Here is a 24337-nt window from a genome sequence, read left to right as displayed (position 1 = left end):
GGTACCCAGTTGCACCGAGGTTGTCTGGTGAGGCCAGGGGGGTTGCATCTGCAAATCCCTCTCTGGGAATTCAGTTTCTGATCCCCCCTCTCAGCTCGGGAGACGTGGTTCCCGCAGTCGGGTAGCTGGGGAATTGTGTTTAGCACTTGTCACCGTTCCGACAACTGGGCGTCCCAGTCCCGGACTCGGAATCCTTTTACATGTTTTGCTGCTCAGGACTACATTTCCCAGAAGGTGCCGCGGTGATCGGCAGCTCGCTCAGCCTACGGCTAGGGGATATCTCTCGTCACGGAAACTGCAGAGCCAATAGCAAGAGGCCCTGGGCGGTGTCTTCCGGCGGCTGGCTGGGGAGCGCCCAGTTCCCACCTGTGTCTCCACAGTCCTGTCACGCACCCTAGTTCGGGTGCGGGTAGGGACGCGCTGGGTGTGGCGGGCCGGGCAGCGGAATCTCCTTTTTCCCGGGGCGGTGAGTGGGTCTGAGAGAGGAGACAGCGGCCGCAGCAGCCGATCGCTGCCTGCAAAGGAGCGCGGATGGGGGGGCTCGCCTGCCTCCCCGATGTCCGCCGACTCTGCCCGGACCCTCAGCAGCGGGGACCGGGAGCTGCGGTTTTCTGTCCTGTCGTCGCCATGGCAACCCTCGTATCCATTTTCTTGCTCCTGGAGGATGGTGGTCCCGGGTGGCAGCCCAGCTTTGTGACCCCCCCCGTCCCCCCGCAGGGTGACCGCAGCACCCCGATCGGGCCTGCTGCACGGCGGGGGGTGGGGGGAGAATGGGTGGCGGCCCTTTCCGGGCGGTCATGTTTCTATTAATAAATCCAGTGACAAACCGCTGCTTCGCACAGAGGCACCAGGTGCTGGGGGATGGGGGTGGGGTGAGAGGGTCATTAAGGTCACCTGCCCCTGAGACAGGGTGGGAGACAGGGTCTCCGTGCCCGCAGTTCCTGTCGTCTCCTGCAGGGGGCGCTGCACCGGTGCTTTGTGATGGACAGAGAAATGAAAGGATTGGTCCAAACTCAGCAAAGGGTTCTCACTCCCCGATGACATGATTTAAAATTATATATATATATATATATATATATATATATATATATATATATATATATATATATATATATATATATATATATATATATATATATATATATTACTGAAACCGGTTTGGCTCAATGGATAGAGCGTCGGCCTGCGGACTGAAAGGTCCCAGGTTCCATTCTGGTCAAGGGTTATGGACCTTGGTTGCGGGCACATCCCCAGTAGAGGGTGTGCAAGAGGCAGCTGATGGATGTTTCTCTCTCATTGATGTTTCTAACTCTCTATTCCTCTCTCTTCCTCTCTGTAAAAACTCAATAAAATATTTTTTAAAATATATTAAAATATATATTTTCGAACCTGGGACCTTTCAGTCCGCAGGCTGACGCTCTATCCACTGAGCCACACCGGTTTTGGCTGTTGGTGAAGGTTTTAAGCCAGAGAGGTAAAATGTATTTCTACGGTTTCTGGGGTCCTTTCAACACTCAGGATTGAATCAGTGACCAATAGTAGTGGCTGTACATGGATTCATGTTTCCATGAGAAAAGTGTGTGTGTGTGTGTGTGTGTGTGTAGCCTAGAAGTTCTAGGTGCTTTGATTGTCGAGAGGAAGATGGGAAAGAGTAAAAACTTCCTCACCCTCATCTGGTCAATCCTGAATTCTGGAACACAAGAGTATTTTGTAGCAGGTTCAGTGGCTGACTTGTGTTTGTTTCTGTTGGAAACTTTCTTTAAAAATATATATTTTATTGATTTTTTACAGAGAGGAAGGGAGAGGGATAGAGAGTTAGAAACATCAATGAGAGAGAAACACCGATCAGCTGCCTCCTGCACACCCCCCACTGGGTATGTGCCCGCAACCAAGGTACATGTCCCTGCCTGGAACCGAACCCGGAACCCTTGAGTCCCCAGGCTGACGCTCCATCCACTGAACCAAACCTTCCAGGGCCGGTCAAAGATGGCTGCCCCAATGTGGACACAAGATGGCCACCATAAGATGGCCAGCAGGGGAGGGCAGTTGGGGAGGACTGGACCTGCAGGGGAGGGCAATTGGGGAGGACTGGGCCTAAAGATGAGGGCAGTTGAGGGGGAACAGGCCGGCAGAGGAGGGCAGTTGGGGGGACCATGCCTGCAGGGGAGGACAGTTGGGGGGGACTAGGTCTGCGGGGGGGGGGGAGCTGTTGAGGGGAACTAGGCCTGCAGTGCAGGGCAGTTAAGGGGAACCAGGCCTGCAAGGGAGGGCAGATGGGGGCGACAAGGCCAGCAGGGAAGGGGAGTTAGATGCAATTGGGTCGGCAGGGGAGCAGTTAGACGTCAATCAGGCTGGCAGGGGAGTGGTTAGGGGGTGATCAGGCTGGCAGGCAGTCAAGCGGTTGGGAGCCAGCAGTCCTGGATTGTGAGGAGGCTGTTGGACTGCCCGTTTAGGCCTGATCCTGCCAGTATCAGGCCTAAACGGGCAGTCAAACATCCCTCGAGGGGTCCCAGATTGGAGAGGGTGCAGGCTGGGCCCAGGAACACACCCCTCCCTCCCCCCATGCAGGAATTTTGTGCACTGGGCCTCTAGTAAATAAATAAATAGAAACAGAGTAAGAAAACCAAACCTTCTGTGGTGGACAGAATTCACCTCAGAGCTAGTCTAGTGAAGGGGGGGGAAGGGGCTTTGTTTGCGTACACGGATGTCCTCGGGAGCTGTCCTTTGCTTTTCAGACCATGGGAGGCCGTCCCAAGAGCTGGATGCATAACGGGGTCTGTTGCTTTAGGACCCGATGACCTTCAGTGATGTGGCGGCTGGGGACTCCAGGGAAGGATAGGCACTACTTAGAGAACCCTCTTCCGGGGTACGACCCAGCACCCTTAGAAGAATGGGCTCTCAAAGGGTAAGGATGCTACTCTCCTTTACTTATTTACTGTTAGTATGTTTTTTAAAAATATATATATTTTATTGAATTTCCACAGGGAGGAAGGGAGAGGGATAAAGAGCTAGAAACGTTGATGAGAGAGAAACATCGACCAGCTGCCTCCTGCACACCCCCCACAGGAGATGTGCCCGCAACCAAGGTACATGCCCTTGACCGGAATCGAACCCGGGACCCTTCAGTCCGCAGGCCGACGCTCTACCCACTGAGCCACACCGGTTTCGGCACTTTTAGTATGTTTTTATTGATTTTTAGAGAGAGAGAAAGGGGGAGAGAGAGAGAGTGAGAGAGAGAGAGAGAGAGAGAGAGAGAGAGGCAGAAACATCATCCATTGGCTGCCTCCTGCACTCCCCTATTGGGAATCAAGTCCACAGCCTGGGTATGTGCCCTGATTGGGAATCGAACCAGTGACCTTTGCGTTCCTGGGTGGGTGCTCAGCCACTGAGCCATACCCAGCTGGGCAGGCTGCTACTCTCCTTTAGACTTAAGCCCTATATTTTAAAAGGGCCTAAGTCTAGCCGGGATTCCGGTCAAGGGCATGTACCTTGGTTGAGGGCACATCCCCCGTGGGGGATGTGCAAGAGGCAGCTGATCAATGTTTCTCTGTCATCGATGTTTCTAACTCTCTATCCCTCTCTCTTCCTCTCTGTGAAAAATCAATAAAAAATATTAAAAAAATAAATTAAAATAAATAAATAAATGAAAGGGCCTAAGTCTCACTGGTCTCTTGGAACTCCAGATCCCTGTGAGAATAACTGTTGCCTCCTTGGCAAAGAATAGAGGACTTCCATTTCTATGGCACTTAAAAAAAAAAGAAAAAAATATATATATTGATATATTAACAGGGAGATAGAGCGTTAGAAACATTGATGAGAGAGAAACCTTGACCAGCTGCCTCCTGAACACCCCCTACTGGGGATGTGCCCGCAACCCAGGCATGAGCCCCTGATTGGAATCGAACCTGGGACCTTCAGTCCGAAGGCCGATGCTCCATCCACTGAGCCAAACCGGCTGGGGCTGGGAATTGACCTTTGGGCTGCTTTACCACCGGCATTCCCTTTTGTTGGACCACATTCCCTCTGCTTAGGTCACATTCCATTTGCTAAGACCATTATCTTTCCCCTGGGGACCTGCCCAGAGAATTCTCTGCCCAGAAAAACCCTACCTAGGGTCCCTTAGAAGCTCTGACTGCCTGTCCCTGGGTGCTGGCACCATTTGGAGGCCCAGATGATCTAATAAGTTCATTCTTTCCTCCTTTGAGACTCTGACAGTCCCCAGTGGGAGGCTTGCAGGAGGCAGCTGATGGATGATGTTTCTCTCTCATCAGTGCTTCTATCGCTTCCCCTTCATCTCTCTCTAAAAATCAATAAAAACGTATTTGAAAAACCAAATAGCAGTTTAGTATGGCTCAAATATGCCTTTCGTATGCCTTTGTTGTGGGACATTTAATTGATTTGTGTTCTTTCCAGATTCTCACCAGTATTGTGATAAATAACTCTTAGCTCATTATCTTTTTTTAATAAAGTCTTCCTTATTGAATTGTAGTTAGTTAATAAGTAGCTAATACGTCTTTCGCACAACTTTTTTTTTTTCATTTTCTTACAATTCCCAGATTTAGAATTGCCGGGTCCACAAATAGGTACATTTCTCAGGTATTTGATGTTTTTGCCCAATGCCTTCTAAAAAGATTAAATCAATTTACTGATTCCCAAAAGCATTATCGGAAAGTGTCCTTTTCTTTCTAGTCTGCCATCATGGTAGCTATTATATTTTAAGAGTCTGGGTTAATTAGTAAGGATAGCTACTGTGTTTCCCCGAAAATAAAACATCCTCCGAAAATAAGACCTACTTACAGGTTTCCTTCTGAGTGAAATATAAGGCATCCCCCCCGAAAATAAGGCCCCCCCCTAGGCTAAACATGAGAGATTTGGTCCACTGATTCGGAAAGAAATGGAGTCACAAGAAATTCACCAGGAAATTCAGGAATTGGATTGTTAGGATGATGTTCCAGAAGATGATGACATGATTGTCATTGAATCAATGAGTAAATTCTTTTTTTTTCTTCAATGAGTAAATTCTTGATACTGTAGGATTCACAGTTTGTCTGGTTTGTGTTGACTACTACCGTACTACCGTACCATATACAGGTAATAAATTTTCTTTATTTTCATTTAACAATAAATGTGTACCGTATTCTTCTTCATGGAAAAATAAGACATCCCCTGAAAATAAGACCTAGTGCATCTTTGGGAGCAAAAATTAATATAAGATACTGTCTTATTTTCGGGGAAACAGGGTAATTTTTAAAAAAATATATTTTATTGATTTTTTACAGAGAGGAAGGGAGAGAGATAGAGAGCTAGAAACATCGATGAGAGAGAAACATCGACCAGCTGCCTCTTGCACACCCCCTACCGGGGATGTGACCACAACCAATGTACATGCCCTTGACCGGAATCGAACCTGGGACCTTTCAGTCCACAGACCGAAGCTCTACCACTGAGCCAAACCGGCTTCGGCCGGACAATCGTTTTAATTTAAATTTCTTTGGCTAGCCCTGACTGGTTTGGCTCAGTGGATAGAGCGTCAGCCAGCAGACTGAAGGGTCCCAGGTTCGATTCCGGTCAAGGGCAGATGCCTGGATTGTGGGCTCAATCCCCAGTGGAGGGCGTGCAGGAGGCAGCCAGTCAATGATTCCCTCTCATCATTGATGTTTCTCTCTCTCTCTTCTCCTCCTCTCTGAAATCAATCAATCAATCTATCTATCTATCTATCTATCTATCTATCTATCTATAAAGACTTTCCATATGTGTATAGGCTATTTTTCTTTCTTTTGTGAATTGCCTATGCATGTCCTTTGTTCATTTTTTTTTTTTTTCTTCAAGTGTTTGTCTTTTTCTCATAGCAGTATCTATTGCTATCCTTCTGGAAAAAAAAATTAAAGGCCAATATTATAATTAATCCCTTGATTCTCTCTAAGAGTGAGGTCATGGCGGCTTTGTTCCTGATAAAATTATCTTTCCACATGGGTTTAGCCTTGTGCCTTCCGAGATGAGTTATTGTACTTACCCTAGAGTTTCAATGACCTCTGTCTGATTAAAATAATAATAATAATTTATTGTTGAAAGTATTACATATGTCCCCTTTTATCCTCCATCCACCCCCCCAACCTCCTCACACACCCCCACTAGCCTCCTCACTCCAGGCCTTCACCACCCCACTCTCTGCATCCATGGGTTATGCATATATGCATACACAGTCTTTGATTATCTCTCACCCACACACCCTCCCCCACCTTCCTTCTGAGATTCTGATGTTTTTTGTTTTTTAGTTTTTTAAATATATTTTATTGATTTTTTACAGAGAGGAAGGGAGAGAGAGAGAGAGCTAGAAACATTGATGAGAGAGAAACATCGACCAGCTGCCTCTTGCACACCCCCTACCGGGGATGTGCCCACAACCAAGGTACATGCCCCGACCGGAATTGAACCAGGGACCTTTCAGTCCGCAGACCGACGCTCTACCACTGAGCCAAACCGGCTTCGGCTATTTTTGTTTTTTTAAATATATTTTTACAGAGAGGAAGGGAGAGGGATAGAGAGTTAGAAACATGGATCAGCTGCTTCCTGCATACCCTTGACCAGAATCGAACCTGGGACCCTTCAGTCTGCAGACTGACGCTCTATCCACTGAGCCAAACTGGTCAGGACTGTTTGTTTGTTTTTTATGGGAGGAAAAGAGCTTTTCTTCAGCCTCTTGGGGAAATCACGCTCTTTGATCACTTTATCGTGGCTGCCCTTTTATTTTTTATTTTTTATTTTTTATTTTTTATTTTTTATTTATTTTTTCCTGTGAGGCATTTTATTTCCACAAATGTATTACATCCCTAGAAAAAGAATCCCAGATTTTCTTTCCTGTGTGTTTTCGTCTTGCTTCTTCATGGTCCATGATGCCCGCTGAGGTTGTCAGTACAATGAAACCAAACTGACAGGATGGAAGCAAGTTGTTCTACCATTTTTCTAGATCTTTGAGTTGCACATCAAATCTGGGGCTGATTACTGCGCACTTGTTCAACCTGCCTGTGAGGTTCACAACTATTTCCCCAGCTCTGTGGTCATCAATAATTTCAAATTCGCCAATGTAACCATGCTTCATCATCACGGTCAGAAACCGGACGGTGACTTTGGAGCACGGCCTAATGAGGACCTGGCGTTTGCCTCGCTTTTCGGCATTGCTGATACTCTTCAGAGCATCAGCCAGGACATTCATGCGCACCATTGTGGCGCCACAGACCAATGGCGGAAAGAGCTGCCCTTTTATTTTTAAAAAGTATATTTTATTGATTTTTTACAGAGAGGAAGAGAGAGGGATAGAGAGTTAGAAACATCGATGATAAGAGAGACACATCAATCAGCTGCCTCCTGCACACCCCCTACTGGGGATGTGCCCGCAACAAACGTACATGCCCTTGACCCGAATCGAACCCGGGACCTTTCAGTCCGCAGACTGACGCTCTATCTATTGAGCCACACCGGTTTTGGCCGTGGCTGCCCTTTTAATGAGACAAAACACACATAAGGTTTCTCTGGATGTCCCCCTTCTCCCTAGAGAAGGAGGAGGGCTTAGATTTGGGCCAGGCCTCTGCGATTGGCTCAGCTCAACATCCCCTCTTCATCTTCCTGTGTAGAATCTCCAGACCACGTGTCATCTCCCAGCTGGACCAGAAAGAGGAGCCGTGGCTCCTGCCCCTCCAACATTTTGAGGCGAGAGGCATCCTGAGGGAGAGTCACACAGGTGAGATGTGAGTGCTACTTGGTGGGAGAAAAGTTAGAAAAACGCTGCCCTGCAGTTTTGGGCTTCCTATCGGAAGTTTATTTACTTATTAAATTTATTTTATTGATTTTTTACAGAGAGGAAGGGAGAGGGATAGAGAGCTGGAAACATCGATGAGAGAGAGACATCGACCAGCTGCCTCTTGCACGCCCCCCACCGGGGTGTGCCCGCAACCAAGGTACATGTCCCTGACCGGAATCGAACCCGGGACCTTTCAGTCCGCAGGCCAACGCTCTATCCACTGAGCCAAACCAGTTTCAGCCCTATCGGAAGTTTAAATTTGAGTTCTTGGGCAGTCAGGAATTGACCAAATAAAGTCTCTTTCTAAGTAAGCATTTCACTTTCATTTCCACTCTGACATCTTTGAAAGGAGTTGCCTCATTTTGACTACTTGACTACTTGTTGCTTACTCTTTTTTTTTTTTTTTTCTTCAGGAAAGCCCTTTCTTTTCTTTCTTTTCCTTTTTCTTTTTCTTCTTCTTCTTTTTAAAATATATTTTATTGTTTTTTTGCAGAGAGGAAGGGAGAGAGAGAGAGAGCTAGAAACGTCGATGAGAGAGAAATATCAACTAGCTGCCTCCTGCACACCCCCCACCGGGGATGTGCCCGCAACCAAGGTGCATGCCCTTGACCGGAATCGAACCTGGGACCCTTCAGTCCGCAGACCGACGCTCTACCACTGAGCCAACTGGCTTCGGCTTGTTGCTTACTCTTAAATGATGTAAAAGGTCATCGCAAAATTTATCTGGTCATCTTAAAAAAATAAAAAGCATTTAGGCACTCATGTTTTCCATGAGCTCAGTGGACATCAATAAACTTTTTACAGAGTGAATATCAACGTAATCAGATTAAGTACAGTCTGTGGCAAAAACACTCATTTCAATATTTCTTGCTGCCGCCAAAACTGGTTTGGCTCAGTGGATAGAGCATCAGCCTTTGGACCGAAAGGTCCCGGGTTCGATTCCGGTCAAGAGCATGTACCTTTGTTGTGGGCACATCCCCAGTGGGGGGCGTGCAAGAGGCAGCTGACGGATGACTCTCTCTCATCAATGTTTCTAACTCTCTATCTCTCTCCCCCTCCCTCTCTGTAAAAAAATCAATAAAATTTATTTAAATATATATATATTTCTTGCTGCCTTCCGATGTACATTCCCGACAACTTTATCCTCAGTCACTTCTGTTAATTTTTCAGACTTGGAGGGTCAGCTGGAAAAACTGCACCAGGATGCTTCTGAAGCAGCAGAGCCAAGCGGAGCGTCCTCAGAAGAGGCCGGTAAAGAGGTTTATCAGACACCCAGCTGGGGAGGAAGCTGGGAGAGGGGCCTTGAATCGGAACCCGGGACCCTTCCAGGGGAGGGCCGTCGGGGCGAGGATCTAAACAGGCTCCTGGAGGGCTCTCCGGGAAAGAAGCCCACGTGTGCGGAATGTGGGAAAACCTTCAGCCAGGGCTCCTATCTCATCCGACACCTGAGAACCCACACCGGCGAGAGGCCTTACGCATGCACCGAGTGTGGGAAAGGCTTCAAGCAGAGCTCGGACCTCGTCACCCACCGCCGCACGCACACGGGGGAGAAGCCCTACCAGTGCGGCGGGTGCGAGAAAAGATTTGGCGACAGCTCCACGCTCGTCAAACATCAGAGGACCCACACGGGGGAGAGGCCCTACGCGTGCCCGGAGTGCGGGAAAGCCTTCGGCCGGAAGCCGCACCTCGTCATGCACCAGAGGACCCACACGGGGGAGAAGCCCTACACGTGCCTCCAGTGTCACAAAACCTTCAGCCGCAGCTCCAACCTCATCACCCACCAGCGCACCCACACGGGAGCGAGGCCTTACCGGTGCGGCGAGTGCGGGGAGAGCTTCAGCCAGAGCTCCGATCTGGCCAAGCACCGGCGCACCCACACCGGGGAGCGGCCCTTCCAGTGCCCCGCGTGCGGGAAAGGCTTCGCGGACAGTTCTCACTTCGTGGCGCACATGGGCACGCACTCGGGGGAGAGGCCCTTCAGCTGCCCGTCCTGCCCCAAGAGCTTCAGCCAGAGCTCGCACCTGGCCGCGCACCGGAGGACGCACACCGGCGAGCGGCCCTTTGCGTGCGGCTCCTGCGGCAAAGGATTCACCGACAGCTCGGCCCTCCTCAAGCACCAGCGGATCCACACCGGGGAGAGGCCCTACCGGTGCGGCGAGTGCGGCAAGAGCTTCAGCCAGAGCTCCCACTTCGTGACCCACCAGCGCATCCACCTCGGGGAGAGGCCGTACCCGTGCCCGGAGTGCGGCAAGGCCTTCAACCAGCGCTCCCACTTCCTCACGCACCAGAGGACGCACACGGGGGAAAAGCCGTTTCCCTGCAGCGAGTGCGGCAAGAGCTTCCGTCAGAAAGCGCATCTTTTATGCCATCAAAACACCCATTTGATGTAGGGAACGATTGTAGGTGGTTTTGCTGCTCCCTTCCAAAAATTTATATATATATATATATATATATATATATATATATATACACACACACACACACGCACACACACACACACATATACACATATACAGTATATACACACACACATATATACGTGTATATGTATATATATATGGGTGTGTGTGTATGTATGTATGTATATATGTATGTGTGTGTGTGTGTGTGTGTGTATATATATATATATATATATATATATACACACACCATGTTTCCCCAAAAATAAGACATCCTCGGAAGATAAGACCTACTTACAGGTTTCCTTCTGAGTAAAATATAAGGCATCACCCCCGAAAATAAGGCCCCCCCCCCCTAGGCTAAACATGAGAGATTTGGTCCACTGATTCTGAAAGAAATGGAGTCACAAGAAATTCACCAGGAAACTCAGGAATTGGATTGTTAGGTTGATGTTCCAGAAGATGATGACATGATTGTCATTGAATCAATGAGTACATTCTTGATACTGTAGGATTCACAGTCTATCTGGTTTGTGTTGACAACACTGTACTACCGTACCGTATACAGGTAATAAATTTCCTTTATGTTCACTGAACAATAAATGTGTACCGTATTTTTCTTCATGGAAAAATAAGACATCCCCTGAAAATAAGACCTAGCACATTTTTGGGAGAAAAATTAATATAAGACATTGTCTTATTTTTTGAGAAACAGGATATATATATATATATATATATATATATATATATATTTCTATTGACTTCAGAGAGAGAGGGAGAGAGAGGGAGAGAGAGAGAAACATCAATGATGAGAGAATCATTGATTGGCTGCCTCCTGCATGCCCCCCACTGGGGATCGAGCTCGCAACCCAGGAATGAGCCCTTGACCACAATTGAACCTGGGACCCTTCAGTCCACAGGCCGACACTCTATCCACTGAGCCACACCGGTTAGGGCCAATTTTTTTGTTTTTTTGTTTTTGTTCTTGTTTTTGTTTTGTCAGGGCCAAGTTTTTATCGTTAAGTATCCCCAATAGAGAAAACTATCTTCAAGGACCCCTGTTAGGAACCTGGGCACCAGTGGCGGCTCGAGTTCGGCCCTAATCTGTTCCGTCTCTTTTTTCCCCCTCCTGTTTTAATGGTAAGGATAAACCTATAGGATCCAAACAACACACAAGGCATTCATTCCTTCAATGTTTTTGATGAATTCTTAGGGAAATATATAAGTTTGAATGGTGGATGCCTGGTGTTACTCTAAGACCGTGGTCAGCAAACTGCGGCTCGCGAGCCACGTGCGGCTCTTTGGGCTCCTTGAGTGTGGCTCTTCCACAAAATACCCCGGCCTGGGCGAGTCTGTTTTGAAGAAGTGGAGTTAGAAAAAGTTTAAGTTTAAAAAAATGTGGCTCACCGAGACTGGTTTGGCTCAATGGATAGATAGAGCGTTGGCTTGGGGACCGAGAGGTCCCGGGTTCGATTCCGGTCAAGGGCATGTACCTTGGTTGCGGGCATATCCCCAGTAAGGGGTGTGCAAGAGGCAGCTGATTGATGACTCTCATCGATGTTTCTAGCTCTCTATCTTTCTCCCTTCCTCTCTGTATAAAATCAATAAAATGTATTTAAAAAAAAATGTGGCTCCCCAAAGAAATGTCCATCGTTGTACTGTTGGTATTTGGCTCTATGGACTAAGGAGTTTGCTGACCACTGCTCTAAGAGAAGTGAAATAAACGTGATCTAAAGGTCTCACGTAAGCCACCTAGTACAGCGCCCGGCACAAAGTTTTGCTCAGTAACAAAGCGGTCCCATTATCCCTAAAATGATTAATACTCGAGATCTTTAGATAAAGCCCTCTAAGTATTGTGCCTGCCCCTTAAAAGCTGGTTGCTTCTATCCGCCTCATTACACAGTAAGGCCTTCATCAGGGCCGCCCCGAGACCCGAGGACTTGCAAGCCATTAGGTTGGCATCGGGAGATTTGGGGTGTGAGCGCCCAGATTGAATAAAACAATAGAACACTCTCCCGAGCCAGTGCCAGGCAGGCATTAGTCACCAGATGTCTCACCGCCATGACGAGGCAGAATTACCGAGAGGATGTTTGCGGTCTTGTGACTAAGCGGCTGAGAGCATTTCAGCCGCCTTGGTTCTGTGCAGCAGCAGTGCCTGAGGCGCTCCGGTGGGAGGTTTGCTGCCATCCGAGGCACCGGAAAATGCAGGGACAAGCAAGCCAGAGGGGCCTGGAGGAGGACTGTCACCTGGGGAAGCAAGATTCCTGAGACCACTGAGCCACAGGGGCCTTCCCGGCATCCGGCTGTTTTCCAACCTGCTGGGTCCTTTGCCTTTTAGTTTTTTTTAAAAAATATATTTTATTGATTTTTTACAGAGAGGAAGGGAGAGAGATAGAGAGCTAGAAACGTCGATGAGAGAGAAACATCGACTAGCTGCCTCTTGCACACCTCCTACCGGGGATATTCCTGCATCCAAGGTACATGCCCTTGACCGGAATCGAACCCGGGACCCTTCAGTCCGCAGACCGACGCTCTTATCCACTGAGCCAAACCAGTTTCGGCTGCCTTTTAGTTTTAAGTTACTGCAACTCGGTGACCCTCTTAGGGTCATTCATTTCACACACCAGTACATTCCTGTGTTTAATTGAAATGTACTGAGGAAAGGCGGTGTTGGCAAGGACACTGACTTCTCCGAAACGGGTTTGGCTCAGTGGATGGAGCATCGACCTACGGACTGAAAGGTCCCGGGTTCAATTCCAGTCAAGGGCATGTACCTTGGTTGCGGGCACATCCCCAGAGTGAGGTGTGCAGGAGGCAGCTGATCGATGTTTCCCTCTCATCGATGTTTCTAACCCTCTATCCCTCTCTCTTCTTCTCTGTAAAAAATCAATAAAATATATTAAAAAAAAGAAAAAAAAGAAAAAGAACACTGACTTCTCCGAGAAAGTGAGCTGTTTGAGTCCTGGCCCTGACACTTGACCTTGGCCAGACTTCTGCCTTTTGTCAGTCCCTACCTTCCCTACCTTGCTAGGTGGTTGTGAGAGCTTAGCACGCACGCGAGCACTTTGCTGTTAAACCATAAAGTGTAATATCTCTAAAGTTACAGTCTTTTTTTTTTTAAATATATTTTATTGATTTTTTACAGAGAGGAAGAGAGAAGGATAGAGAGTTAGAAACACCGATGAGAATCATCGACCAGCTGCCTCCTGCACACCCCCCACTGGAGATGCACCCGCAACCAAGATACATGCCCTTGACCGGAATCGAACCTGGGACCTTTCAGTCCTCAGGCCGACGCTCTATCCACTGAGCCAAACCAGCTTTGGCTAAAGTTACAGTCTTGTTGCAAATGTGTCTTTTTCCCCTCCCTCCCGAGGAACTCTGGGTAATAATTCTCCAGATGTCTCATTTTCGCTCCTAAGGACAGGCCGCTTTATTCACTTGTTGAAAACCTAAGGCTTGAAAAAGGCCAAACCGCTCGCTGTGGATCACGTAGTTGACAGACAAGCCAGCTTCTGGCTGCAGGTCTCCTGTCAGCAACACAGACCTGACCCGCTCTGCGCTTCGTCAGTGTCTCGTGTTACCCTGTTTCCCCGAAAATAAGACAGTGTCTTATGTTAATTTTTGCTCCCAAAGAGGCACCAGGTCTTATTTTCAGGGGATGTCTTATTTCTCCATGAAGAAGAATACGGTACACATTTATTGTTAAATGAAAATAAAGGAAATTTATCACCTGTATACGGTACGGTAGTACGGTCGTTGTCAACACAAACCAGACAAACTGTGAATCCTACAGTATCAAGAATTTACTCATTGATTCAATGACAATCATGTCATCATCTTCTGGAACATCATCCTAACAATCCAATTCCTGAATTTCCTGGTGAATTTCTTGTGACTCCATTTCTTTCAGAATCAGTGGGCCAAATCTCTCATGTTTAGCCAAAGGGGGGGCCTTATTTTCGGGGGGATGCCTTATATTTCACTTAGAAGGAAATCTGTAAGTAGGTCTTATTTTCCGAGGATGTCATATTTTCGGGGAAACATGGTATATCCATCAGGCTGCTCGGAAGTTGGAAATGATGGAGGCGGGTACCCTAAGTTCCCGGGAGCTTTACAGGATTCTGGGTTGGGGTCCCCTTGGTCCTGAAGGAGGAAGAGTGGGCAGGTAAGGGCAGATGCAAGGGGTTAAGGAGGGTGTGTGTGGGGTGTTTAATACTAGAGGGAAAAATTGGTGCCTGAAGGTTTTCTTAAAAGCCACCTTGTGTTATTCAGACTAAATTACTAACGTCAGCCTCGAACACTAATTTGTTCCCTTCCAGTCCATGGAATGCCCCTGAGGGCTTTAACTCAGGAGGGGACAGAACTGCTGATTGCCTGCCCTAAGCCCTTTCTTTGTCAGGGAAGTCAGATAATTGACCAGGAAAAAAATCTGATTCTTTCAGTACAGTGGTTCTCAAACTGTACACCCAGCTCAGTAGCGTAAGCTTCTGGCCCAGGGCACCTGCCTGGGTTGCAGGCTCAATCCCCAGTGCGGGGTGTGCGGGAGGCAGCTGATCAATGGTTCTCTCTCATCCTCTCATCAGTGATGTTTCTATCTCTCTCTCCTTCCCCTTTCCTCTCTGAAATCAATTAAAATATATATATATATATATATATATATATATATATATATATATATATATTTATTTATTTTAAAAAAAGAGCTGAAACCGGTTTGGCTCAGTGGATAGAGCATCGGTCTGCGGACTGAAAGGTCCCAGGTTCGATTCCGGTCAAGGGCATGTACATTGGTTGCAGGGACATCCCTGGTGGGGGTTGTGCAGGAGGCAGCTGGTCGATGTTTCTCTCTTATCGATGTTTCTAGCTCTTTCTCTTCCTCTCTGTAAAAAAAAAATCAATAAAATATATTAAAAAAAGAAAGAAAGAAAGAAAGAAAGAAAGAAAGAAAAAGAAAACAAAGGATTTATCAAAGCCAGGGTAGAGGTGGACTGAAATGAGAAAGAAGAATACTAAGTTCTATTTCTTAAGCTGGGTGCTGAGTACACAGAGTTTAATTTTTTTAAAAATTTAAATTAATTTGCATTATTTATAACTTTTTGTTTATAAGATATTTTTAAAAAAAATATATATTTTATTGATTTTTTACAGAGAGGAAGGGAGAGAGATAGAGAGTCATAAACATCAATGAGAGAGAATCATCCATCAGCTGCCTCCTGCACGCCCCCCGCTGGGGATGTGCCCGTAACCAAGGCACATGCCCTTGACCCGAATCGAACCTGGGACACTTCAGTTCGCAGGTCAGTGCTCTATCCACTGAGCCACACCGGTTTCGGCTGTTTACAAGATATTTCACAAGAAAAAAGCGAATAGGGAAACAGAATACACTGGCAGAGACTCCCCGTCTCCACTCAAATCTCATAAAGTTGAGTTATACCGAGAATAAAAGAAAGAGGGACCATCCAAGAGCCTGGGCCTGGACAGACTGGAGGCCAGTCCTTCCCATTCTCTCTCAGTCACACTTTCTCATTTTCCCTTCGGCTGAGGAACAAGCCCTCCCTTTATGTATTAGGTCTAGTAATAATTAATGTCGTTTTCTAATATATTTTTAAATTGAATTTATTTAAACAATACAACAAAATTTAATCAACAATATAGTTGCCGTTGTTTTCTACTACTTGTGCCCAATGCTCAGGAAGCATTTTAATCCCTCTGTTGTAAAATTCTTGTGATTTTGATGCAAAAAATTCGGTCAATGCATTTTTGAGGCATTCTTCATTATTAAATTTTTTTCCAAGAAGAAAGTTTTGCAAAGAACGAAACAAATGGTAATCGGAAGGGGCAATATCAGGAGAATATGCAGGTTGAGGGAGAACTTCCCATTCCAACTGGCGCAGTTTTTCAGCAGTGATTCTTGCAGTATGCGGTCGTGCGTTATCGTGGTGAAGAATTACGCCCTTCCGATTAATCAGCGCGGGTTCTTTTTCTCTTAAAGCTTGGGCTAACCTTTCCAATTGGGCACTATACACTGCACTTGTAATGGTTTGGTTAGATGGTAAAAGTTCATAAAGAAGAATTCCTTTAAAATTCCACCAAACACACAACATCACTTTTTTTGCATGCAAGTCAGGTTTTGGCGTGGGCTGCGGAGCCTCATTTTTGTCCAACCATTGAGGCCGCCTTTTCAAATTAACATACATCACCCATTGTTCATCTCCAGTAACAATTTGCTCTAAAAACGGCAAACGGTTTTGACGAGAGAGGAGCGAACTGCAAATTGTGACTCTTTGATTACGGTTGTTGTCAGTCAACTCATGAGGAACCCATTTTCCAAACTTTTGGACTTTGCCAAGTGCACGCAATTGATTGAAAATTGTTTTTTGTGAACAATTTAAAGTTGTCGCAAGCTCTTGTTGGGTAATTTGAGGATTTTGCACCAAAAGAGCTTGAAGAGCTTCTTGATCAAAATTGGACACACGGCCTCGACCACTCTTGTCATCTAACGAAAAATTTCCCTCGCGAAATTTCTCAAACCAACGCTGGCGTTTTCTAAAGCTAACTGCATCTTGACCAAGAGCACTACAGATGTTTTTTGCAGCCTCACTTGCTTTTCTTCCTAATTGGAACTCATAAAGCATGCAGTGCCGAATATGCTCTTCATCCGCCATCTTCTTAGCCCTAGTTTTGCAACAAAAACCAAACCAAACACAAACTTTTTCAAGCAAAACTTGTTAATTGCACTTCACACGTTCTGTAGATACCACGTGTTTGAAGGTTATGTCAATACAAGTTAACGCCAAGCAAGATTTTAAACGAATGTTTAAAAAACGACACTAATTATTACTAGACCCGATAATACAAAGAAACGTCCAGAAAACTATAGGCCCACCCTTCTGTCATCAGCTGAGCTCGGACCCTCTGTCTGAATGCAAGAGGCCCTGCCACTGAAACCGGTGTGGCTCAGTGGATAGAGCATCGGCCTGCGGACTCAAGGGTCCCAGGTTCGGTTCCGGTCAAGGGCATGTACCTTGGTTGAGGGCACATCCCCCAGAGGGGGGTGTGCAGGAGGCAGCTGATCGATGATACTCTCTCATTGGTGTTTCTAACTCTCTATCCCTCTCTCTTCCTCTCTGTAAAAAAATCAATGAAATATATTTTTTAAAAAAAGAGGCCCTGCTAATTCAATAGTCCTCTTGTGCCAACCTCCCAGAAAAAAAATAATTTCCACAATTTGCATGATTTCTACAGGGTGTGAACGTTTTTATAGCCCTTGTTACTTCTTGCTAAATGGTTTTCTGAGCCAACTGTACCAATTTACCGTGCTGCCAGCAACAAATAATACCCACATCCCCACACCCTCATCCCTGAAAAACAGTTGTGCTCCCTTAAGAGGCAGGATTTGTACAGATTGTTTCCATTTACATTGCTTTGATTAGCAGTGAAGTTGAACATTTTAAAAATATATATTTTATTGATTTTTTTTTTTTTTTTACAGAGAGGAAGGGAGAGGGATAGAGAGTTAAAAACAGCGATGAGAGAGAAACATTGATCAATTGCCTCCTGCACACACCGTATTGGGGATGTGTCTGCAACCAATGTACATGCCCTTGACCGGAATCGAACCCAAGACCCTTCAGTCTGCAGGTTGGTGCTCTATCCACCGAGCCAAACTGGTTTCAGCTTAACTCTCTATTCTTTTCCCTCTCCTTCCTCTCTGTAAAAAAATCAAATATATTTTTAAAAATAAAATACAATTTTGTGAACTACACTTTAATAAAACATGAAAGAAAAAACACACTTAGCCCTGGCTGGTTTGGCTCAGTGAATAGAGCGGCGGCCTGCGGATTGAAGGGTTCCAGGTTCAATTCCGGTCAAGGGCACATGCCCAGGTTTTGGGCTCGATTCCCAGTGGGGGGCGTGCAGGAGGCAGCCGATCAATGATTCTCTCTCATCATTGATGTTTCTATCTCTCTCTCCCTTTCCCTTCTTCTCTGAAATCAACAAAAATAAAAATAAAAAACACACTTTATTTCCTGCAATTTATACTTGTTTGACTTTTTCCCCAATCACAGCCCCTTCCTCAATCCTTGTTTGTTTATTTATTTATTTAATATATTTTATTGATTTTTTTTTACAGAGAGGAAGAGAGAGGGACAGAGAGTTAGAAACATCGATGAGAGAGAAACATCGATCAGCTGCCTCCTGCACACCCCACACTGGGGATGTGCCCGCAACCAAGGTACATGCCCTTGACCGGAATCAAACCTGGGATCCTTGAGTCTGTGGACCGAAGCTCTATCCACTGAGCAAAACCGGTTTTGGCTCCCCAATCCTTCTTGCACTCTCCTGAACTTGGTATTTTTCACTCCTATGACTTTACACTTTTTTACACTTTCTCTCTATATTATATGCAAATATTGAGATGGATCCCTAAGTAATGTACAATATTGATTTGCTTAATCTTGTTTAAACTGTCTACAAATGGGTATCAAGGCAACTATTTTATACTTTCCCTCCTCAATTCTATATTTGGGAAAGACATCCATATTCAATGTAGTTGTTCTTCATTCATTTCTGTGTTTTAATATTCACTATATAATCACACCAGAATTTACCTGTTTTGTTTTTAAATATATTTTTGTTGATTTCAGAGAGGAAGAAAGAGGGAGAGAGAGAGAAACATCAATGATGAGAGAAAATCATTGATTGGCTAACTCCTGCACCCCCACTACTGGGAATCAAGCCCACAACCCTGGGCATGTGCCCTTGACCGTAATCAAACCTGGGACCCTTTGGTCTGCAGGCTGACGCTCTACCCACTGAGCCAAACCAGCTAGGTATTACCTGTTTTTCTGATGATGGCTATTTAGATCACTCCTGGTTTTTGCTGTCACAGGAATTTTTGCGATGAAATACTATGCCTGCCTGTGTGCATGTGTAGGAGTCTCTGGGTATGTACACCTAAGAATGGAATTCTGAAGTCATAGGTTAAGCGCAAGCTTAACTAGATATTTTCAAGTTATCCTCCCAAGTGGTTGTACTGGTTTCCATTCTCACAGTAGGAATTCCCTTCACTATTCTTCCTTGCCAACTCTTTATTTCATCAGACTTTAAAATGTTTCTAATCTGCTGAAACCGGTTTGGCTCAATGGATAGAGCATTGGCCTGTGGACTGAAAGGTCCCAGGTTCGATTGCGGTCAAGGGCATGTACCTTGGTTGTGGGCACATCCCCAGCAGGGGGTGTGCAGGAGGCAGCTGATAGATGTTTCTCTCTCATCGATGTTTCTGACTCTCTATCCCTCTCTCTTCCTCTCTGTGAAAAATCAATAAAATATGTTTAAATAAAAATAAATAAAATGTTTCTAATCTGATGGGTATGAATGACATTTAATATGCATCTCTCTGATTAGCAGGGAAATTGAACAACTTTTACAAGTGTATTGGTTGTCCATGTGGCCAATTCAGGGAATTCAAATTAATCAAGTACACATTTTCAAAGCCCCCTTAGAACCTTCTCTCTCCATGAAATATTCCAGATCTCTTCCATCAGGCAGATGGGATCTTTCTCTCTCTCTTTTTCTCCCCCCAACCCCCTCTCTCTCTCTCTCTTAAAAAAAATATATTTTATTGATTTTCTGCAGACCGATGCTCTATCCACTGAGCCAAACCGGTTTTGACTTCTGCCTCTCTCTCTCTCTTTCTCTCTCTCTCAATGTTTTATTGATTTCAGAGAGGAAAGGAGAGGAAGAGAAAATAGAAACATAAATGATGAGAGAGAATCATGAATCGGCTGCCTCCTGCATGCCCCCCACTAGGGATCAAGGCCACAACCTGGGCATGTGCCCTTGGTGGGAATGGAACCCAGGACCCTTCAGTCCATAGGCTGTCACTCTATCCACTGAGCCAAACCAGGTAAGGCGGGATCTCTTTTGGATCTCTGTAACCCTTTCTACATCTTGTATTACACTTAACTTTAATTTTTTTAAAAATATATTTTATTGATTTTGTACAGAGAGGAAGGGAGAGCGATAGAGAGTTAGAAACATTGATGAGAGAGAGTCATCGATCAGCTGCCTCTTGCACACCCCCTACTGGGGATATGCCTGCAACCAAGGTACATGCCCTTGACCGGAATCGAACCCGGGACTCTTCAGTCCCCAAGCCGACGCTCTATCCATTGAGCCAAACCGGTCTCAGCTAATTTTTTTATTTTTAAAAATATATATTTTATTGATTTTTCATAGAGAGTAAGGAAGAGGGAGAGAGAGTCAGAAACATCAATGAGAGAGAAACATCGATCAGCTGCCTCTTGCACACCCCCTACTGGGGATGTGCCCGCAACCAAAGTACATGCCCTTGACTGGAATCGAACCTGGGATCCTTCAGTCCACAGAACGATGCTCTATCCACTGAGCCGAACCGGTTTCGGCTACACTTACTTTTAATTTTCATCTTGTAAAGTCATTCGTGTCCTTGTCTAAAGGGCAGGGACTATGTTTAACTCAACTTTATGCCCTTGTTCGTACCTAGTGCAAAGCAAACATTTCATACATTTTTGTTGAGTCAAATTATATCCCTCCCTGCTTTTAAAAATGTAACTTCCAATGAGAAGAGAGTTGAATGTCCTCCGTGTAGAACTTAAGACCCTGACAGGGGCTCTGGCGTCGACTTTCCTGCTTCTTCTCCCGGTATGACCCTGCCTTCTGCCCCAGATACCAGGTGCTTTGTCCACAATGAGGTCCCAGTCTGCAAATGTTTGGCTTCTCTGCCTGCAGCCAGGACGGCAGGTCCATCCCACCTGCTGCTGCTGCCCATCAGATTCTTTCGGAGACAATTCTAGGGATCCAGAAGCCAGAAGCCGGCTGTTACTACCAAGCATGGCTTTGGCTCTGAATCTGTCATCTGTGTGCTAAGTGCAGGTTAGCTACTGTGGCTAGTGACCCTCTCTCTTTTTAAATATATTTTATTGATTTTTTTACAGAGAGGAAGGGAGAGGAGAGAGAGTTAGAAACATCAATGAGAGAGAAACATCCATCAGCTGCCTCCTGCACACCCTCAACTGGGAATGTGCCTGCAACCAAGGTACATGCCCTTGACCGGAATCGAACCCGGGACCCTTCAATTTGCAGGCCGGCGCTCTATCCACAGAGCCAAACCAGCCAAGGCTAGCCATGTCTCTTGATGGGTCCTTATAGTTATCCTTTGTCGTCAGCCTTGAGTCTGCAGCAGCATACTGTGGCCCATTCTAACCCCGGCCAGGAAACCAAAGCCCAGCTTCATTCTGGGCTGACTTCCTGGCTTCCTCCCACAACCTCTAGGTCTCTGCTGTCAGTTGTCTTTAGACCAGGATACGGCTGTTCATACATGTTTGCTGAAGGGTTTTCACAGAGACCATCTGGCATGTACCGGAAGTGAATGAACACCTTCTCAGGGATAGTCTATCTCTAAAGTGGGATGTGATGTTAGTGACAGGCCAGAGAATTTTAGGATCAGAAAGACCCGCCCTGATTCCTAACTCTAAATCTTAGGACTTGAGCAAAATACCAAACCACTGTGTGCTTGTTTCCTCAGTTGTAAAATGGGTCCTATGGCCCTAACCAGTTTGGTTCAGTGGATAGAGTGTCAGTCTGTGGACAGGAGGGTCCCAGGTTCCATTCCTGTCAAGGGCATATACCTTGGTTGCAGGCACATCCCCAGTAAGGAGTGTGCAGGAGGCAACTGATCGATGTTTCTAACTCTCTATTCCTCTCCCTTTCCTTCTCCCTTCCTCTCTGTAAAAAACCAATAAAAAGTAAAAATAAAAAAATAATAAAATGGGTCCTATGGAAGAGGGTTGAGGACAGAAATCCGTCGAATAACAATTATTTTAAGGGCAGCGCATAAGCTGCAAGGGAAACTAGCCCTCCCTAAAAGGGGCAAAAGTCACTTAAAAAGACGAACTTGCAAAAATCAGTGGCAGGGGATGTAAGTAAGGGAAGTAAGTCTGGACAAGTACAGCTCTCCCGCTTTAGCATCCACTTCTCAAACATTAGGTCAAGCAGTTCAAACCTGGTGACTAACGGGGAATCTAGGGAAGAACTGAGGCCAGACGGCCAGACCCTGCGGTCCCTCCTGGCGTCCAATACCAACGCCCTGGGCCACTGCAAAGGGCGCCCTCCTCAGGGGCCTTTGGTGCAGAGTTTGGCTCGGCAGGCAGGGCAAGGCACGGAGCCCACCTTTTCTATTTTTTTAAAAAATATATTTTTATTGATTTTTTACAGAGAGGGATAGAAAGTTAGAAACACCGATGAGAGAAAATCATCGATCAGCTTCCTCTTGCACCTCCTATTGGGGATGTGTCCGCAACCAAGATACATGCCCATGACCGGAATCGAACCGGAGACTCTTCAGTCCGCAGGCCGACGCTCCATCCACTGAGCCAAACCGGTTTTGGCCCACCTTTTCCATTTCAAGCCACCGCCAAAGGCATCCGTTTTGTCCGAGATGCGGATGAGATGCCGGCCTTAGAGGGTAGGGCTTCGGGGCGGAGTCGGGCTTTCCTGAGCGAGCCAAACTGGTCGCCAGTCTGTCTGACGGGCGGGCGGGCTGTGCCCACTTTCTTCCGCCTCTCGCCCGCCCCTTTGAGGGCGCGGGGCGGGGTATGGGCGGATCTGGGGGCGGAGCAGCCTGTGAGTGCCCCGCCCACTTCCGCCTGCTGCAGCCTGCGCGGCATGGGTGCGGCCGCTGGGGCGGGGCCTCCGGGGCGGGAGATGTGGGCGGGGCCTCGGGAACCAGGGTGGGGCCTGAGGACCAGGGCGGGATATGTGGGCGGGGCCTCGGGGACCAGGGCTGGGTCTGAGGGCGGGGCCGGAGGTGTGGGGCGGGGCCTCAGGACCAGGGCGGGAGATGTGGGCGGGGCCTCGGGGACCAGGACTGGGTCTGAGGGCGGGGCCGGAGGTGTGGGCGGGGCCTCGGGGCCGGGGCGGGGCCTGAGGGCAGGGCAGCCCGCGCACTGTGCAGGAGCTGCCGCCACCGCCGCCCGCGCCTCTAAGGTCTCACCGCTTCCTCAGCAGAGACCTGGGCTCGGCCGCCATGTCCGCCACCGAGGAGGTTGACGGGCTGAGCGTGTTCCGGCCGCACTATGGCTGTGAGTGCGGGGCTCCATGGGGGCGGGGGGTTTAGGGCTGGCTCTCTGCCCCTCAGGCGCCGTTTTCCCGGGGGGCTCGGCCAGGCGGGTGGGGCAGGGCGGCTTGCGGGCCCGCGCGGACCCGGAAGAGCCGGAGCGGTGGGCGGGAGGGGTGCGGGCGGCGAGGCCCCTCGGTCTCTGAGGCGGCGGCGGGGATTAGGGGGGACCCCCCCAGGCAGGTTCCACGCCGTACCCCGCACCCTGCGGCCGGAGGGCCTCCCCCAGCCCCGCCCGGCCCCCCGCGCCGCCGAGATTGAGGGGCCGGCCCGGCCGGGGTGAGGTGGCAGGAGGACCGCGCAGGGCGTGTCCCGGGCACCGGAGCCCGGGCTCCGCTGGTTCTTCCCGGGGAGCCGCTGCCCTCGTGCTGCCTGCGGGCGAGGGGGCACCCCGCGTCCAGACCTGCCCGGTCCTCCCGAGAGGGCGAGCCGAGAGGTGCGGCCCTGGCTGGGCGAGTCACTTCAGCTTTTCCATCCCCCCGGCTGGGTTCCCTCCGTCAGGATTTCAAAAGCAATAAAACGAGAAAACCCTCTTGACTTCCTCATTTTTTTCTGTCCCTGGGACGTCATTGCACCGCAGGCGGGATAGTTCCCCCTGGCCGGGGGGGAAAGTCCTTCGGAGTCTGGAGGTTTTTCGATTTTATTTATTTTTATTTAAAAATATATATTTTATTGATTTTTTTTTTACAGAGAGGAAAGGAGAGGGATAGAGAGTCAGAAACATCCATGAGAGAGAAACATCGATCAGCTGCCTCCTGCACACCTCCTACCAGAGATGTGCCCACAACCAAGGCACATGCCCTTGACCGGAATCGAACTCGGGACCCCTCAGTCCGGAGGCTGACGCTCTATCCACTGAGCCACACCGGTTTCGGCTCGATTTTATTTTTTTTATGCTCTGGGAGTAAGGTTGAATTTGTGTTTTTTAAAAAGATAATTTCACACATCTACAGTGAAGCGTAAGGCATGGTGTCAGGT

At 47.5% G+C, this 24337-nt stretch overlaps 2 protein-coding genes, 1 long non-coding RNA gene and 1 pseudogene across 8 annotated transcripts in view; 3 read left to right on the top strand and 1 right to left on the bottom strand.

Annotated features, from left to right (window-relative positions):
- The first annotated feature begins 282 nt into the window (after nucleotides 1-282).
- Nucleotides 283-10231, top strand: ZNF774 (zinc finger protein 774). 3 transcript variants are annotated; one of them, XM_045573430.1, is made up of 4 exons: nucleotides 283-409; nucleotides 2789-2905; nucleotides 7632-7738; nucleotides 8969-10231. In XM_045573430.1, the coding sequence occupies exons 2-4, from the start codon at nucleotides 2808-2810 to the stop codon at nucleotides 10186-10188; spliced, it is 1425 nt and encodes a 474-aa protein (XP_045429386.1). In that variant the 5' UTR covers nucleotides 283-409; nucleotides 2789-2807; the 3' UTR covers nucleotides 10189-10231. The 3 variants fall into 3 exon arrangements, with proteins under 3 accessions (XP_045429386.1, XP_036271548.1, XP_045429385.1); XM_036415655.2 differs by having other exon boundaries at nucleotides 2736-2905; XM_045573429.1 differs by having other exon boundaries at nucleotides 283-466; nucleotides 2736-2905.
- On the bottom strand, nucleotides 6787-7271 carry LOC118706377 (annotated as a pseudogene).
- Nucleotides 10232-12682: 2451 nt separating the features above from the next.
- LOC118706383 lies at nucleotides 12683-13294 on the top strand. The gene is made up of 2 exons (XR_004984006.2): nucleotides 12683-12897; nucleotides 13145-13294. It is a non-coding gene; the product is annotated as an uncharacterized LOC118706383 (long non-coding RNA).
- Nucleotides 13295-23168: 9874 nt separating this feature from the next.
- IQGAP1 (IQ motif containing GTPase activating protein 1) overlaps nucleotides 23169-24337 on the top strand; it is a 123434-nt gene continuing 122265 nt past the window's right edge. For all 4 annotated transcript variants that reach the window (XR_006740120.1, XM_045573424.1, XM_036415629.2 and 1 more), the window contains exon 1: nucleotides 23169-23324. Coding sequence is in view for 3 of the 4 variants with exons in the window: in XM_045573424.1 (XP_045429380.1) it covers nucleotides 23270-23324 (55 nt within the window). In the remaining variant the exon portion in view is untranslated. The remainder of the gene's footprint in view (nucleotides 23325-24337) is intronic.

The sequence above is a fragment of the Pipistrellus kuhlii genome, unplaced genomic scaffold, assembly GCF_014108245.1.
Source record: "Pipistrellus kuhlii isolate mPipKuh1 unplaced genomic scaffold, mPipKuh1.p scaffold_m20_p_50, whole genome shotgun sequence".
NCBI lineage: Eukaryota > Metazoa > Chordata > Mammalia > Chiroptera > Vespertilionidae > Pipistrellus > Pipistrellus kuhlii.
This window is presented reverse-complemented; position numbering and strand designations above follow the sequence as displayed.